Raw genomic sequence first — 17,729 nt, 5'->3', positions numbered from 1 at the left:
ATACATGATATAAAAGTGCTTAACACATTTGTGATTAAAGGAAGGATTTTTCTAAGAAGACTTCTTGCTCAATTCTTTTTAAAGCATAACATTACATACTTAAACTGTCATAAAAAAAACTCTAAGACATTTAAATAATACAACTTATACAAGGGTATGTTATTGTACTTGGCTGTTTCAAAAAGAATTACAGATCTACAAAACATCATTCTTCTGTACATTGAGAAACACAGATTTAATTATTTGTTGGTAGAAATAACAATTGAATTTACATTTAAAATGTCAAATATTTTATACAAATAACAGACATTATTGAACAACAGCAGCAGAATTTCTGACGTAATGAAATGAAATTATTATTCATCAAAAGAAGCTAGTGGTATAATTGCATCAAGACGACACACAAAAGTATCAAGAATAGAAATAGAGCATACTCACAGAGTAGCTTTGAAGCAAGGCACATTTCTGTGCTGTGTATAGGTTCACTCTGCCATCAAATGCTCCTGAACAGAAGAGATACCTATCCTGAAATATCAAATTAAATGCATTTTCACATCATATCCTGCATAATAAATATATAATATTTTGCTATTTAAGGAAATCTTTATCATATTCTTCATAAAATTCACCTTTAAAAGTACAAGGATTGGCACAAACTTGTCCATATATTAAAACTTTTTTCTGCCACATGTGCACATTCAAGAAATGTCTGTTGTTTTTATTGCATTTAGAAATAGACTATAAAATCAAACTAAATCTTTGTAGACTTATTTGGGGACATCCCATGTATGGTATAGACAATGTATCACTAATATCTATATCATCTGTATAATGAGTATTGCACATTGACTGACACCCATGACAGACCTACTCTACAACACAAGTTTGTTATTTTCCTGCTATTCAAATTATCATTCTCAATTACTATCTTAAAGCTTTTACCCCCCCCCCCCCTTAAAATGGAAAAATGAATGAGATAATAATGACTTTAAAATGTAAATACCTTTAAAAGGCTGCTCTTAATATGCTTTCCATAACTGAACTTCTTTACCCCAACTATATTTGAATCCTGGGCCATTGTTAGCCCTACACTATTTTTAACAAGCTCCCTATTCTTATATTGCAATCTAATAGCACAGACAGTCAATACTTGGACAATGGTATTTTCTCTGCCAACTGTCCAAGGTCAGCTTTGAGGGGCCATTCTTAGTCATGTGTGTGAGCAAAATCCTATAACACAAAAAGTTAATTCTGACCTAATTTGTCAGTATCTATCTTGTAGGAGAAGTCTCTCAATTTGGATTTCTGAATAATAATCTTACCCCCCAACAATGAAAATATATCACTTTCTTTCAAATGTCAAAATTAGGCCGGTCACGTGTGTGACCTCGCACAAACAGGGGTCTTGCTGGTATCCCAACCTTCTTTCTTGTATTTCCCTCAGAGTGCAAGTTTCTCATTCTTAGTCCTATTGACAGTGAAGTGTGAGCCTGATATTCTGTGGTTTTCATACACAGGCCACAATAAGCGGCACGCAAAACAAAGCGAGTTATATGAGCAAGCGCAACACATTTATTGCATATCATTTTTGATTGGCTATCGTACATTACAATGGCCATCAAGAAGTATTTTGGCTTAAAGCTGGCTTCTCACAGCACATTACTTACATTTGATTTGAATAAGACTTGAAAAGTTTTATCTATCGAAGCTGAATGCTATGTAAAGCACTGGCAAAATTCAGTATTAAATTGACTTCAATATTGCTCCATGTCTGTACAAATTTTGTAAATGTACGAGTCTAAGCACTAACCTTAGGACAGAAAGCTACACCTCTGACACTCCCAAGGTGATGCTTGAGATAGTGTGCTCTACCCTCCTCTTGCATCTCTGAGCAAGCCGTGTCCCGCCCTCTGTCACCTCCTTTCACCTAGCCTAGCCGATCCGTCTCCTGACCCTTCACAAGGCGTGTAGGGTGAAACAACGGTGGGATGGATCCGCAGTAGCTGCTGCATTCATCCAGTTTGGGTATCAGTGATAATTCTAGGGCGTGAAAGACATTTACAAGTTGATGAGCATGGTATGAATGATTAAAAACCCCTTCCCTAGTTCTAAAATACTGTTTTTACATTTTGATATACAGGTAGTTGTGAAGGCAGTGAAATAGTTAATCAAGTTGGCTCAAAATTTGGCGTGTTTAGTGCACATACATGTATAGCCACTCAGCCTTGGGGAGTCTGCTGAATTTAGCACCACTCCAAGGGCGCACCTGCTATTCTAATGTAATAAATATTAAATTGGCTAAGCAAAATCTGCCATTTTAGCATACATGTACATCGCATGTATTCGAGTTCCCAGCGGAATCAACATTGCAAACTCTCCTGAGCTGAAAGGTCAGCGTTTTTTGCACGATAGCTCTTTATCATCGGGAACACATGGAAAGAAAACAAAGATCTATCACGGAATAATGTCATTTTCACACAAAAAGGTGGTTTCAATTTGACATTGCAAAAACTAAGGTACCCATGGTCATGCCATGTCTACTAACTTATTCACTTTACACACAGTTCAGGATTTTTGAAGTGAAAGATGGCATTTCCAGGCAGAATAGAGTTACTTAAATTAGACTTTTCTCATCAGGTTTTTTTGCGTAAATATGAATCACTATAATATTAATAGAGACACATATCTTGTGTTCTCTTATGTTTTGTCAACATAACGCAGTTTCGCATAGGTCTATGCTCAGCGCCTTAGTCTAGATAGATAGATTTCTAGTTAGAGTTAGACATGTCATGGGCACTTTGTGTTTGTTTTTAGCCATACTCATCAAATCGATGCCAATCAAGTTTTAAGAAGGCTTGGTCAGTTGGTATTATCACCTCATTATCAATATCATATTTAATATCGTTACCAAGCCCTTCAGGCTAAACTGGGCACAGCAGAGCGCAGGCACAGACACTAGCACGGCAGGTGTATCCGCTCCGCAATACGCATAGGGATTCACGCATAGCTATAGACGAGTGTACTGTCAGCGGCAGTGCAGTGGCACGGTCTCAGCTCCAGCTCCAGGCCGAGAATGACTGAACGAAAACAAAGCCTGTTTACCGATGATTATAACTCCTTTTAAACACACACACAAAATATTATCTATACACATCTACATCACTCCTTCTGATAACTTATCAACTATCATTAATTGTGTAATAAGTTTTACAAGAAAGAGAAAATTGTAAAAACAAGAGCGACGATACTCACAAATCTCTCGTTCAGCTCTAAGAGGTCAATCAAGAGAACTTTAAAGGTCATGAACTCTGTGCTTCATGCATATTCATCTCGTAGAAATTTATAAACAAAGCAACGTTACTCTCCAAAAAGTAAGAATATGAACATCAGTGGTTATGACTCCATGGATGTTATTCGGGCATTGTTGGGTAACTTCTGTGCCTTAAAACGAAACAAAGAAACAATTACAGAATCTTTGTATTTATTCATAGGATGGGTTATGTTATCCATGCTCATGGGACAGGCCTATTCTAGATATAGTTCTCAACACTAGAAAAAAGAGGATTGCAAATAATCTAGGTGTACGATGGGCCCCCAAAATATGTAATGGACCCATTGTTCTAGAGCAATTATTTATTATATAAGATGATTATACAATTATAGCACTGCACACTTCCCTACTTTATAAAGTTATGATCTAGACCGGTAGTGCATGTAAAATTGCGGTTCAAGGGTTTTGGGTGCAAAATATCCATTCAATATTGTTTAAATATTTCCTTCAGAGGTTTAGATGGCAATACTTCAAACTAAATTCGAAAGATATGCCCAAATGTTTAATGTTGAAGTGCATTTGAAATATCCAGGCCGGATCGAGATGATAATTTACATTAGTAGGCGGTTTTCCGGCAAAATTTGTATCACTGTCACGTATTAGTCAAAACTTATTCTTTCACATGATTAGTAATAAGAGATTCCATTTTAGTTTTTGAGGGGGGGGGGCGTTTCCAAAACTGGTCTATACCTTTAATACGTATTGGTAGTGGGGAGGGGGCACACTAAAACGATGGTGGCACAGATCAACAATGAAATACAAATGATTCTGTAACATTGAAGATTTTTTAGTTTGTAGGCCTATTTGTGCATGTAGAAATATTCATACTGTTATTTATAAGGTTCATTGCATAATATTATGTTGCACTGCTGACATTTTCTCTCGGCTCTCTCTCTCTCTCTCTCTCTCTCTCTCTCTCTCTCCCTCTCTCTGTATCTCTCTCTCTCTCTCTCTTCTCTTCCTATTTGACTCTATTCCGTATAAGTCCGTCTTTCTGTCCTTTTAAGGTTTACAAAATGGCTTGTGGCAAGGCCTATTTTTTCTGATAAAATTTGCCTTATAATAGGCGACGTATCATTTTCATCAGCCAGAAACTTTCACAATAACTTGAAAATCATGATGATAAAGACAGTGTACCATTAATGCCATTATAGTTATTTAATCCTTGGAATTGTCGTTAAATCTATCCGTCTTTTTGTGTGCTAATTATTTGTTGTCATGGTAATCATTTGTGCTTTACTTTCCTATGTATGCTTGCATTGACTTATACGTCATTGATTGTCCGTCAATAATAAGGGTGCCCTTTTTCAGGCAATTGTATGCTCCATTTATATAACCACGCATATCTCTCGTATTTTTTAGAACATCTACTTGCCAAACAAAGCAGTTTGGAGGCCGGATGGGCCACCAGCTACTGTTGTTGAAGCTTGCGCGACTGTCTATGAATGGATTAAAGAATGAATAAATATGGCAATTGAAACAAAATATATGAAATGAACCACGCAGAGATCAAGTAATATCAGGATCCACACCGTATTTCAGTGACAAGCAAGATTAAGAAATATATGGGATTTTTCTAACCCAGCATGACTTAGAAAAGGGTGCCAAAATAGGCCTATGTATTTATACAAGAGCTGGTACCATACCAGGAGAAACCCCCCAAAACAACGGACCCATTTCTACGCCCTACATAATCATAAGTAAAAGTGCAATCAAGATATTACAAACAATAACAAATGGGCGTGGTCCACTGTGCTTATAAATAGATCGCAATGGAACCCCTTTGATTAATACAGGTGCGATATCCCATTTGTTTACTTTGCCCTTTTTATTTTGAAAGGAGGAGATTCCTTGTAGAATATTGAGTTAATGAGACATATGAATATAATAATCAGAGCAATCGAATATCATAAATTCCATTGCATAATTATTAAATAGATAAATACAATAAACGAATTTATTTCTTCGAATTTGGAAAATAAAAAATCACCTCAAAATATTCTACCTCTATACGTTTACCCCTTTTAAAAGTGGACGGATCCAATTTCTCGATCGATATTGCGATCGTTGATGAAAGCGTTGAATCTGTCCACGTCGTCAAGAAGAGCAGATTTGCAGACGCTTCTCTCATTTGTGGTAAGCAAATCTTCGTTTAATACCTTTTTATTGATATCCAACTGAATTAAATGTACCTTTACGTAAATCAAACAGTAATTTATGGTTTCAAAAGGAATGATATTTGTTCATTAATGAAAAACTAGTGTTCTTCGGATTGATGTGGACTTTCCACCTTTTTTTTCCGAGTCCCATGTGTGTCTTTATTTGTTAGTTCTGACTTGTGAGATTTTCAGAGATGATAAATTCTGTTGTAATGGTAGTGTGAGATTTGTGTGTTGGTTGTACGCTTGTAGCTAAACTTAGTCGACGTTAAATGTGACCAGGTATGTTACTGCTAAGGTGAAGTGCAATTGTTGTTATGTACACATATTTTTCCACTGCATTTTGAGCCCTTTCATCATCATGGTCATTTCAAATGTGCCAGAAGTTTTTTTTATTTGACAGTTTCTACATCAGCATACACGATCATGCCAGTAAAGTTTGCACAGCAGACCGTATGCCTATGGTCTGAGTTCTGTCTCTAAAGTGAGGAGCTGACCCTACGTAAATAAAAGGCTAAAGAACAAAAGAGAAATGGTCAATGCTAATGCGTATAGAGTCTAGGGGGTCTAGTTTGAGACTTTATTTTTCTTACAGAACAAAACCAAGGAACAAAACCAAGGAATTAAAAAAAAAAAAATCAAAATTTCAAATCTAAGGAGTAAGGTGTTAAAATATGTAAAGGGGAACTTTTACTAATACTTATTTGGTAACGAAGGTCCAGTGTATAACCAGAGCTTGGCAAGATGAAACTTTCAAGGATTATTGATAATTCATGGTTGCTTTGGTGTCGGAGGCAAGAAAGTGTTTGGAATTGCTAAAATTCTGCGATTTGATTTTGATTCAAATATTAAGCAGCATGAAACTATGGCAAACCTCAATCACTTGCAAATTCCAATTATTTTACACACATGAATTTTAGTATTACAGTGACTGTGTTGAATAGCAAATATTGCTTTATTTTTTTTCAATCTAAGTAAGCTACATGTACATGTTTATGTATATAAAAGTAGAGTGAACAAAAAAATACAGCAGATATTTAATTGTTAAATTATGAGCCAGTTAAAAGATTGTAAAATTACTTGGTAGTCTGTTTTTAATTACTAAGCAAGGGGAACAGTCCCTCCAAAGTTGTATTTGCCTGTAGACATTCCTCCAAAGTGGTCACCATGTTGATTGAAATAGTGATGTCACTTGTCAGAGTTTTCCATTGACTTTTAGAGAACGGACTGAATTGTACTTATGGGGGAGAGATTCTGATACATCTAATTCTCTATCATGCTGTTAATGTTGCTCAGTGTTTGGAGGGTAAAGTCCATCATGCAGCCATACAGATCTAAGGAGGGGAGGGAGAAGAATTGAGTCCTTTCTTTCAAGAGGGAAGGGGTCTTGTCTTCTGAATGTCATTGTCATTGCCGTTATAAATGGATGTGAAATTGGCAGATGAGGACATCGGGATAACTACAGGGTAGTTACTTGTTACTTGTAGAGATAATCCCGATGGCAGCTATCATACAGCTAAACTGGGATGTCCGTGCAACGTGCTGGCATAGTGACGGTGCATGAAATAATTCAAAACAGTGAATCAGAAGTGCTCACAGGTTGTTAAAGGTTAAATTCAAAGAAGATCACAAATATGTCCACTTATGTATCACTAGAAACTGGTAAGCTAACAGATGGCCATTGTACAAGTTTTTAGGCGAACTACATATCAGGTGATTTATAAAAATACAAATACAACCACCACCATAGCAGCTGGGATATACGAGAGATTCGCCGGAAAAATAACAATGTTTTAATGACGTCACTATATGGACCAACACTGCCCTAGCAGACGACATCCCATAGAGAATGAACATAATTGCAAAGCTATTATTTCTCAAATTATAATGAGTTTAGTGTATATAAATGTAATGGCATGTCAAACCATTCAAAAGGGGATATGACCCGATTCTGATAACTAAAATCTTTTGCTTGTAAATACACAGGATAGGGGTTAATTAACAATCAAATAAACCAGACTTTCAAATTGAAAAAACCCCAGAATGATATTAAGGACGGCATTTGTTCCCTCTTGAAACGCCGAACATACCCCGGTGTGTGCTGCTGAATTTACAATGGCGTCTCATTTTGTTTACAAGCGACAGATTCCTTTATTTTTGTATTGCTGCATTTGTCATTAAAAAAAAACATGCGCAGGTTTAGAGTGAGACAATATATTATACATTTAGCCTGACGGTAGTGAAGTAAGAGAAAGAACTCAAGAGAAGATGAAAACACAGGTACTGAAAATGTGTGAGATGTCATGGGACATCGTCTGCTTGTGCAAGTCATGTCCATACTGTGATCTCACACATCTCAGCAGCGTTCGGAAAGCTCTTCAGGTGCTATGCCGAGGCTGTATTTAACCGTTTTGTAATTTATAATAATCATTACTTTGAATGTTTCCAAGCATTGAATTTTAATAACCTTGTCAAATCAAAGTTTCAACTTTGCAATAATGAAAATAAAGTTAGTTTTTAAAATCAATGAATATCTACTTTAATGTATTGAGAGATCTCTGACCAGGTTGCTGTATTGGGTACATACATGGGAATTCCTTGATGTTAAAAGCTTTTGTTCCATAGTTAGACATATTTTTTATGTGTGTGTGTCCTGCAATTTTAACTGTTTTCTTTGACTTTAAGGCTAGAGTGGCACTAGTTCATAAAATAAGCAAAAGATAGTAGTATTAAACTTATTTTTAAATTGATGAAATCCCCTTTTCCACATACTTCTTCATGTTTTACGTCATTAATTATTTCCCCTTTATTTTTAGCTGTAAGTTCAAGTTCTGAAAGATGAAGGCCTTAATTCTTGTTGGAGGATATGGAACGAGGCTGAGGCCTCTAACTCTGAGCAGACCTAAGCCACTGGTAGAGTTTTGTAATAAACCAATGTTATTACATCAAGTGGAAGCACTAGCAGAGGTAAGTCAGCTTTCTGTTGGAAACAAAGAATCTTGATTAATGAATGAAGCTTTCATGTATATGTATCATGATATTATTTTCACCAATATGCCATATTTTCTTGTACTAAAGGATTTTTATGTCATGATTATTCAATTTTTGTCAGTGTTTAGTGGCTGATCATTGACAGAATGAGAGTGAAATAGCACTTGAGATTTTTAAATTGTATTATTTTGATTTATTTTCTTTGGCATTGATAGACATTATAACTGTTGGAGAACTTCTATTTTTATATTCTGTTGGTTAAGGCTTTACACTTATCTTGACAAGACGGTCTTTACAGGTTTCATAAAACTTTCATAAAACCGTGTTGTATCCTCAACTAGCCTAAACTGGTGTACTCTAAATTGTAAAAGATTGATGGTGATGCAATTGTTATTACTCTTTCATCATGCAGGTTGGTGTGAAGGAAGTTATCCTGGCAGTCAGCTACAGGGCAGAGATGTTGGAGAAAGAGCTGAGAGCGCAAGAAGAAAGAGTAAGAAACACTTGCCTCTTAATTTATTTTTTTTTAAATCCATGTTTCCTTTATAATTAGAATGTACCAGCAAATAATAATTCCTACAGACATACATGTATGCTTGACACAAGTACCTCAAAGTGAAATGGAGTGACAGTCTAAATGAAGTATTTGGCCAATTAAACACGAATTTGCAGTTTCTTATCAAAGAATTATTGAGAGGATTTTGTAGTATGTGGTATGAGATTTTATTCAACAACTTGAAGTATAAATTTTCAGTTTCAGGGAATTAATGAATTAAATTACTTGTCTTGCTGAAATGCAGTTGTTTGGGGTCTGAGGCTTTGGGAAAGATATATGTCTATCTTGAAACAGGATGAGTGTAAAGAATTTTTAAAATACAAATTGGAGAAGTTTTGAACAAAGATTATTATAAATAAAGTCATTCCATGGATATTGTAACAACTGTATAGCAGTTTCCCGTTATCCTTACCTTGGCCTCCATGATAAAGACAATCAGTTGACCTTTGGCTTGTGTTTCATCATTGTTTATAGTTCTAAGTAAAGCATGCTTGCTAAATTTTCAAAAGCTCAAATGACATTGTTACCTGCTTGAGTCTGATAATCCTAGATTTAAACAGTGTATGAAGTTGATTGCTTAACCTTATTCTTATGAGAGATAATTCACTTTAAAGACTCTGATATTTATGTGAAAGAATGATATGATGTGTTTTGATATGATAAAGGTACTATTTAACATTTTTACATAATCATGAAATTATAAGTATTGTTTATAAGTTTGGTCAGTTATGTGAGCAGTGGAACTCATCTACAGTATTTAGAAAAATGACCAATGCTCATAAGGAAAGTTCAAGTTCATTTCCGTTGAGACTGGGAATACTAAGAACTCTATTTGTATGATGATACAAAAACCTCAGACTTACCAGTATAGATATTACAAGCAAATGAGTAAGTTCAGATTAATTTATTATCATCTTGCTTCCCAAGTTCCCATCATTGTTTGTATTTATGAAAAATATTTGTCATTGTTTCAATTCACAGCTAGGAATAAAAATCACCATGTCACATGAGAAAGAACCCCTTGGAACAGGTAATTTTATTTCTTCTCTAGAGTAATAGTATTACCTAGTTTCTCTATCTAGGATAGTTTGGAAAAAAGGTATCCATAAAGACCAATCATTGAGAGTTCCAAAACATTCTTGGGAACGGATGAAGGAAACCCTTCTATAAGTCAACCAGGTCCTGTTACAAAACCATATGGGAAGTCCAAAGCTTGTCAGTATATTTTACTGATCACTCGACATACAGATTCATTTAAATTTTCCAGATTTTAATGTTTCATAAATAAGTTTTCAGGCAAACAATTACAGGAAGAGTCTGATGATGTAGCAAGCACTTTTTTCAAAATTCTTGGATGTGATTAGTTGACATCATTATTGCATAAAAATTAGGAATTTTCAACCATTGCTATCAGTCACTAGGTGATATTGTGTCTGTCAAGTCATCTGTAGTAAAACCAAATAAGGCAAGGCCCACTTGCAATGACATCAGGACTTTCCTGTTAATAAATACACAAATTGTAGTTTTAACCCAACAGCTCTAATATGTTGAAACAGAATATGGGAAAAATATTTAGAGTGGTATTTTGAGCAAATTATCAACACTACAGAGTTTGTAGATGGTCATTTGTGATTAAAGTTTAAAATGTTAATAATACATATTTAAACAATTTGAATTTTTAATTTGTATCAAGTTGCATGTAGAACATTCTTCATTTAATGTTATTGAATTGATATATTAATGAAAGTAATATATATTTGTCTCTTTCATTTTTTTTTTCAGCTGGTCCATTGGCTTTAGCAAGAGACATTCTTAAAGAAGACAATGAACCCTTCTTTGTGTTGAATAGTGACATCAGTTGTGAGTTTCCTTTCCGTCAGCTTATTGAGTTCCACAGAAGTCATGGCAAGGAAGGAACAATTGTGGTCAGTACTCTTTAGGGATTTTCTAAAGTACAAGCTTTTTTTTCTTCTTGTAAATAGAGAGAATTTCTACCATCTAATTTATGCAAAAATATGAATGTTTTGAAATTAAGATATGATTTAGAAGTATTAAGATTCCCAATTTTAATATTGACAATATTTATTAGTTTCTCATAATTGTTGTAATATAACTAATTACATAGGAAATATGGTTGGATCCATAAATCATTAATTTTCATATCAACCCTTTACCTGCTTTGTGTGACTATTGGAACAAATTGTGGTGTACCATAGTCAACTTTTGTCACAATGTACATTGTACATGATGGTACAAACACTATCAGCCTAAGGTTTCAATCCTTAATAATTAAAGAGTTATGATGGAAGGGAAAAATGTTTAAGAGGAGTCAGATATATTTTCCTTGATGTCGAAATTGTAAAAAAATGACAGGAGAATGATCGATTTTATTTAATTTGTTTTCCTTGATGTCAAAGCTGTACAAACAAGACCAGATAATGATATTTATTATTCTTTAAAAAACAAAAAAAAAGTTTTAAAATAAAATTTAAAAAAACAATATAAACAATATCACAGTATTCTTGATATTTAGATGGTGTTTCCCATTCTTACATTTGTATACCATGTTATGTTTTGACAGGTAACGAAAGTAGAGGAACCCTCAAAATATGGTGTCGTAGTGTACAACAGCACTGACGGGAAGATTGAGCGCTTCGTGGAGAAACCCCCAGTATTTGTCTCTAATAAAATCAATGCTGGTCTCTACATGTTCAGTGCTGGTATATTAGATAGAATAAAGGTTAGTATCGTATAAATTCAGAATGTAATTATACTTAATAAGATTTAAAGGGTAACAAACCCTTTTCAGTGCTTGTATCAAATAATAAGGAATCAAATGGAAGCTGGTGAAGTCATGCTATTTTTAGCAAAAAATGTACATCTATATGTATTGCTAAAATCTTTTTTACAGCGTGTTTACCTAACTTGATTAAAATTTAATTGGTCAATGCTCATTATTTTCTTCCTGGAAATCCTTTAGATTAGAAAAAAAAGTTATCTCGTGTATTTGGATGTGTGGCATTGACCTTATTTCCTCCATTTAGAGACGCATCATATGACTTTATTCAGCAATATATTTCTCAGGGATGCATTTTCTAGAGTGAATTGTGTGGGCAGTTAAAAAAGAAATGTAGGTATCAATAAAGTACCCCTAACATTTGCTGGGACACCACTTTTAGTCCATGAATGTCTGTCAGTTATATAAATGCACCAAATAAATACTCAATATCCGTTTTAATGAATAGTATGATGGTGAATAAAAGTGAGGATATCTTTTATTAAAAAGGGGGGATTTTTCTTCTTTTACAGTTGACACCTACATCAATAGAGAAAGAAGTCTTCCCTCACATGGCCACAGATGGACAACTTTATGCAATGGAACTTCCAGGTGAGTTCAAACCTCTTATTGTCCCCTCATAAATCACTGTGTGCAGGCAAAAGTGCACAGCCACAATTTTTGTCATACCGGTAATGCATTTGCACCCAAAGAGCAGAGAAATATAATGTCATTGATTGCTGTGATAATCAATGATGATGATGTACACAGATCATTCAAAATTGAAGAATTTTGTGAACTAGGAATTACAAAATGTAAAATTCCCTGTTTCTCCCTTTTAATATATGTTGTCGATTTCCTCATTTTCTGTATGTTACCTTTTTTTCTTAACTTTTAAATTCATGAAATTGGTAATCCACTCTTTCTATTCCTCCATCTGTTATACTTACTTTTATTTTGATTTCACTTCTAAAATGGTGTCCTTTCTTTCATCCAATCTGTATCATGTTCTGCAGGATTCTGGATGGACGTTGGTCAGCCTAAAGATTTCTTGATCGGCATGTGCCTTTACCTCACTTCAGTCAGGCAAACACATCCTGAAAGGTTATACTCAGGACCAGGTGTGGTCGGGAATGTTCTTGTGGTAAGCATATATCTAAAGTACAACTTTGAGAACTTTTATTACCATTAGATCAATTTGACATCGTCTGATTTTGAAGTTACCACAACCTGCAATGGTCATTCCCACTATTGTTTGTCAGAAATATGATACAGGGGTGTTTTGATGATGAATCATCAGCAATATGATGAATCCCATACTGTATTGTATTGCAGGACCCGACATAGTGATAGATTCTGGTGTGACTGTAGAGAACTCTTAAGCATTAGAATATAAGCAGTGGATTGTGATTTGTATTGTTCTGTTATTTACTTTGCAGGACCCCACGGCTAAGATTGGTCAGAACTGTAGGATAGGTCCCAATGTAGTGATAGGCCCTGGTGTGACCGTAGAAGACGGAGCTTGCATCAAGCGAAGTACCATTCTCAGGGATACATCAATCAAATCCCATTCGTGGATTCATTCATCTATAGTAGGATGGAAGTGCCAAATAGGACAATGGGTAAGTGTTGGATATCATATCTTAGCAGAGTTCTGTATTGTTTCTTCCGTTGAGATAGCTTTTTAGGAGAGCGAGGGAGGAGTAATTATCGGTACCACTCTTTTGATTTTCAAATCTCATTTTTTGACCGTGTCTACTTGTGGCAGTTTGTACATTTACTCCATTGGCAAAATTTGATTTTTGTATTATATTTTTCAAGGACACCAGTCTTATTCAACAGAATTGCCCATATAAAATTACTATTTACCCAATATCAACATATTTCATGCAATTCTAAGTAGCTAACAGCTAATTAAGTTAACTTATTAATTCCTGTTTATTAAATAGAGGTATACAGGAGCCATAAATAATTGTACCTCCCTTCTTGGTTCTCCCTATTTTTTATAAATTCATTTATATTTCGATATACATTGTATATCAAAGCCATACTGAATTACTATTTACTGAATTACTATTTACTCAATATCAACTTATGACATGCACCTATCCAGAGCAAACAGCAGTTCCAACAGGTGTTGTCCCTTTTTCTTTTACTTTAAAAAGCTGTGTCAATGAGATTGGTTTCCTATTGAGTTATTTTTTAAAGGTCTGTCGGTCTGTCTGTTTGATCAGTATAAACTTGTCGTACAGATCTTATTTCAACACACCTTGTAAAAATAGATGAATGGGCTGACCTGATTAATTTTCAGAGGAGTGTGGTATATTAGTTTTTAGGTAAAGGATATTCACTTTGTTATCACCCTTTAACCCCATCCTCCAGTATCACTTCATACATATGTTTACAGTTCAAGTCATATTTCGATCTCTGTGATGGTACACTTATTTTTAGCTGAACGTGAAAAAGCACGTTTGAAGTAAAGTGAATTTGTTGATATTGGTACTATACTGAAAAAGCTTCCAATTTAATGACATCTCCATCATGGCGAATGCAATTTACAATTTGAACAAATTGTTACTTTACATATTTCTTCCATTTATGGGCAATAGCAGATTATTTGTTGTTGGTGTAGTTTTCTTCTTTATTATTTTTTCTGATGGAAGAGAGGCACACTGGCATGTGCCCCCCCCCCTTGAAACCGAAGCACGATACCTTTATTACACAACTAAACAAGTTGCCTCTTAAACTACAGACTCCTGAGTTCTCTCATTCCTGCAGGCTTAATATAATGATCAACCAGTTCACGTAGCCAGTGGGTTTTATTATTATGTACTTTTCTTTCAACTGTGCCACCCCCCCCCCCCTCCCTTTTTTTGCCCCTTTTGGAGGGGAACCAGTATCTTTTTACGATTGTTTCGTAAGTCAACTGCGGGTACAACTCAAACCTTTTTTTCCGTATTGTCATATATTGCAGGTTCGCATGGAGAATGTATCAGTACTGGGAGAAGATGTGACAGTCAAAGATGAGCTCTATATCAACGGAGGGCGTATTCTACCTCATAAATCCATTGGAGCTTCTGTATCAGATCCACAAATCATCATGTAATCTATTCCATCATGTGTGACATTCATGAAATTATAGATATAGAACCTTCCAATGCCCTCATACATACATATGACAAAACATCAAATACAAGTAATTTGGGGAAATCTTAATCTGGCTTTGATTTGGGAGTATGAGCATATCACAATAATTCTGTATTCATGTCATATGGGAGTTCTGTGCTACAATAAACACATGTTTATTTAAAGCCCCTTTGCACTAGTTTGGCCAGGAGGGATTAGACCTCCCTGCATGGTCACTGACAGGTGGTTATCTCAACAAATCAGCTTTCAATTAACATAAGAAAAGGGGATCATGGGGGACCAATATAGTCACAGATTAGGCATTGTTTGACATATAAAGAGCGCAAGAAGCTATAAGTAGTGCAGTGGGGCTATAAGTTTTAGGTACCAGTAATCCTTTATACATTCATTATTTGGGCTTTAGGGAATTCTGCTGTATGATTGACGAAGGAAATGGCAGTATGATGAATTGTTATTACTTGTGCCTTATATTTCAATCATTTATTTTTTACTTAACAATTAAGGATGTTTTTATAACTACATAATGATTTGGTGCACTTTTTATGTATTACTCTCATGCCTTTCTAGTTTTGAAAACAGCTGTGAGATTTTTTTTAAAGGGACACAATAATTTCAACTGGTTATTATTAAAGTTGGTGGCAGGTTCGTTTGTGATTTTAGGGCCTGTGGATATTCCAATTTTCTTGTTTTCCTCAATCGCTGCTTTAATCGATACAACAGAGAGTATGGCAATGATGTATGCATGTATGCTGCATGGAGGTTTCACCTGGAATCTATACACATTATATTAGCCTCTGGAGAAAATATTTAAATCTGTAATAAAATGAGGTCTTTGTGATGGAAAGTTGTGCTGTAAATGTATTTTGATAAGAATGCAGTACAATGTCTTTTGTAAAAACATTTATCTTTGCTTGTCTTTCCTAAGTCCTAAAAGTGTGTTCATATTAAACAATGATGGCTTACATGAAGGAGGTTTACCATTTTGTAAAGATCTAAAGGATAGTTTGAATTTTAAAGTTCCATTGTGGGCTTAATTATACCTAGATAGAAGTGGGTTGTTCCCTGTTCCTACGAAACTGTTGACGAATTTAGGCCAAAGAGAAAGACGGAAGGAAGATTTCCTGATGAATTACATTCAGATCGTAATATTTATTTTTATAATGCCTGTACAGGTAAAATATTAGCTGTAAATGTGATACATAACTTCTTAACAATGAAATGCGATTGCTTCCTCATGAGTAATGTAATTATTATATCTATTTAATTGTGCCCTATGCATTTGGACTAAAATGTATGAACATCGATTGAAAAAAAATAGGTTATGTAATATTGCTGAATATACACTCGCATGTATGGCTGATATTAAATATTATAATTTAGAGAGAGTATATTATGTAAATTTATGAAGGATGTAGATGGCTAGAAATATTGTATGATTGATTTATATAAATGTGCTTTGAGAGGGTTCAGCAGTGATTTACAGTACATCAAATGTCATAAAGGAATGTATTATGTAAGAAGCAATGTAATATAAAATTTCAACATATTATTTAATATAAGAAAATCCAATACCAAAAGCTGTGCTCAGACAAAAACTTCACTGTCATTCCACAATTTGTTAATGTTTGTTGCTATCTTAAATGAAGAAAAAAAATTGTGTATTTAGCCTGGATATGATAGGCTAATCATGGACATGCATAAATTTAGTTGATTTTGGATCACACATGTCAAATTTGCAGGTATTGTTTAGTTAACTTTAAACAAAAATGTTGAATGAAAGTAAATAGTAGTACTTAAAATTGTACTTTGGTAACACATTAATTTTTTAAGATATGTTTATCTTGGATCAATAGCAAAAAGGATTTTGTCTTAATTGAAGAATCTATAATGTGATTAAAGGAATAGGCCCTTATCAAAAGATTATTTTTTAAGTAGTAGCAGATTCCTCACTTGATTTTTAATAGAAAATTAGATATACAGTAATGATTATTACAATATGAATAACAATGAGAGTATTTTATGAAATGTATTATTTAGCAAGTATGACAAATAATAAAATCAAATCAAATGTATTCATACAATGTATTAATCATAAGCTCTCTTTTCTACCTAGGTAAATACACTTTATATCAATTCTATACTAATTCTTTCTATATCTTTATCAATATTTCCAGATTTGTGTGAGTACATAGTTTTTATCAAAATGGAATATGCCTATGACACATGCAGCTTTAGCACGAGGCAGAAGAAACTCTCGTGGTCTACATGCATGGAGTTCCTTATGTAGTACTGGTACTAGGTGTTATTCAGTACACCTTCTGTAAACAGGGTCTTTACTTCTATAATTTTGCTACACTAGTGATATTGCGGGGATAGCTTTCTCAAATTTAGCACTAATTAATATTTCAAAGTTTGCTTTTGCCCTGTCTGCATGGAGTGCAACATAGCACGTACTTGACCAAATGTATGATCCATTTCTGTTGATTGCATAATAAGCATGTATCTTAGACCACATTTAACTTCTGTATGACTTTTCAAAATTGAATGATCTCTATAACCTGTCTTCATTTGATAAAATTTCCAAAGATGTCTGTTTTTGTTGTTGATGTATTTATCATTATTGACATTATTATAATTTTCCAAACTGACTTCTGTAGAGCTAATGGTAATTCTAGGAGTCATTTATGTGGCAATTTCATACATCATATAATGTACAAATTGAATCAACCAAGTTTTGTATTAAAGAAATTGACTTGGTTTTATAAATCA

At 34.3% G+C, this 17,729-nt stretch overlaps 2 protein-coding genes across 3 annotated transcripts in view; one reads left to right on the top strand and one right to left on the bottom strand.

The window, feature by feature from the left end:
- The window catches only part of LOC752443, a 31,846-nt gene extending 28,470 nt beyond the window's left edge, over nt 1–3,376 (bottom strand). Inside the window, exons 1-3 of one of the 2 annotated variants that reach the window (XM_001176088.4) lie at nt 3,253–3,376; nt 1,811–2,040; nt 439–525 (exon numbers count right to left, since the gene is read on the bottom strand). In XM_001176088.4, the coding sequence (XP_001176088.1) occupies nt 439–525; nt 1,811–1,885 (162 nt within the window). In that variant the 5' untranslated portion in view covers nt 1,886–2,040; nt 3,253–3,376. Of the gene's footprint in view, nt 1–438; nt 526–1,810; nt 2,041–2,876; nt 2,958–3,252 lie in introns of those variants that run through there. The other variant, XM_011684980.2, reaches the window with a different exon arrangement.
- A 1,992-nt stretch (nt 3,377–5,368) lies between these two features.
- Nucleotides 5,369–17,729, top strand: LOC575693 (mannose-1-phosphate guanyltransferase beta-like). The gene is made up of 10 exons (XM_003727907.3): nt 5,369–5,467; nt 8,307–8,457; nt 8,894–8,974; nt 10,019–10,067; nt 10,820–10,962; nt 11,619–11,777; nt 12,347–12,425; nt 12,830–12,957; nt 13,253–13,435; nt 14,788–17,729. The coding sequence occupies exons 2-10, from the start codon at nt 8,329–8,331 to the stop codon at nt 14,917–14,919; spliced, it is 1,083 nt and encodes a 360-aa protein (XP_003727955.2). The 5' UTR covers nt 5,369–5,467; nt 8,307–8,328; the 3' UTR covers nt 14,920–17,729.

This window comes from Strongylocentrotus purpuratus, unplaced genomic scaffold, assembly GCF_000002235.5.
Source record: "Strongylocentrotus purpuratus isolate Spur 01 unplaced genomic scaffold, Spur_5.0 spur5_scaffold_6, whole genome shotgun sequence".
In the NCBI taxonomy this organism is placed as follows: domain Eukaryota; kingdom Metazoa; phylum Echinodermata; class Echinoidea; order Camarodonta; family Strongylocentrotidae; genus Strongylocentrotus; species Strongylocentrotus purpuratus.
This window is presented reverse-complemented; position numbering and strand designations above follow the sequence as displayed.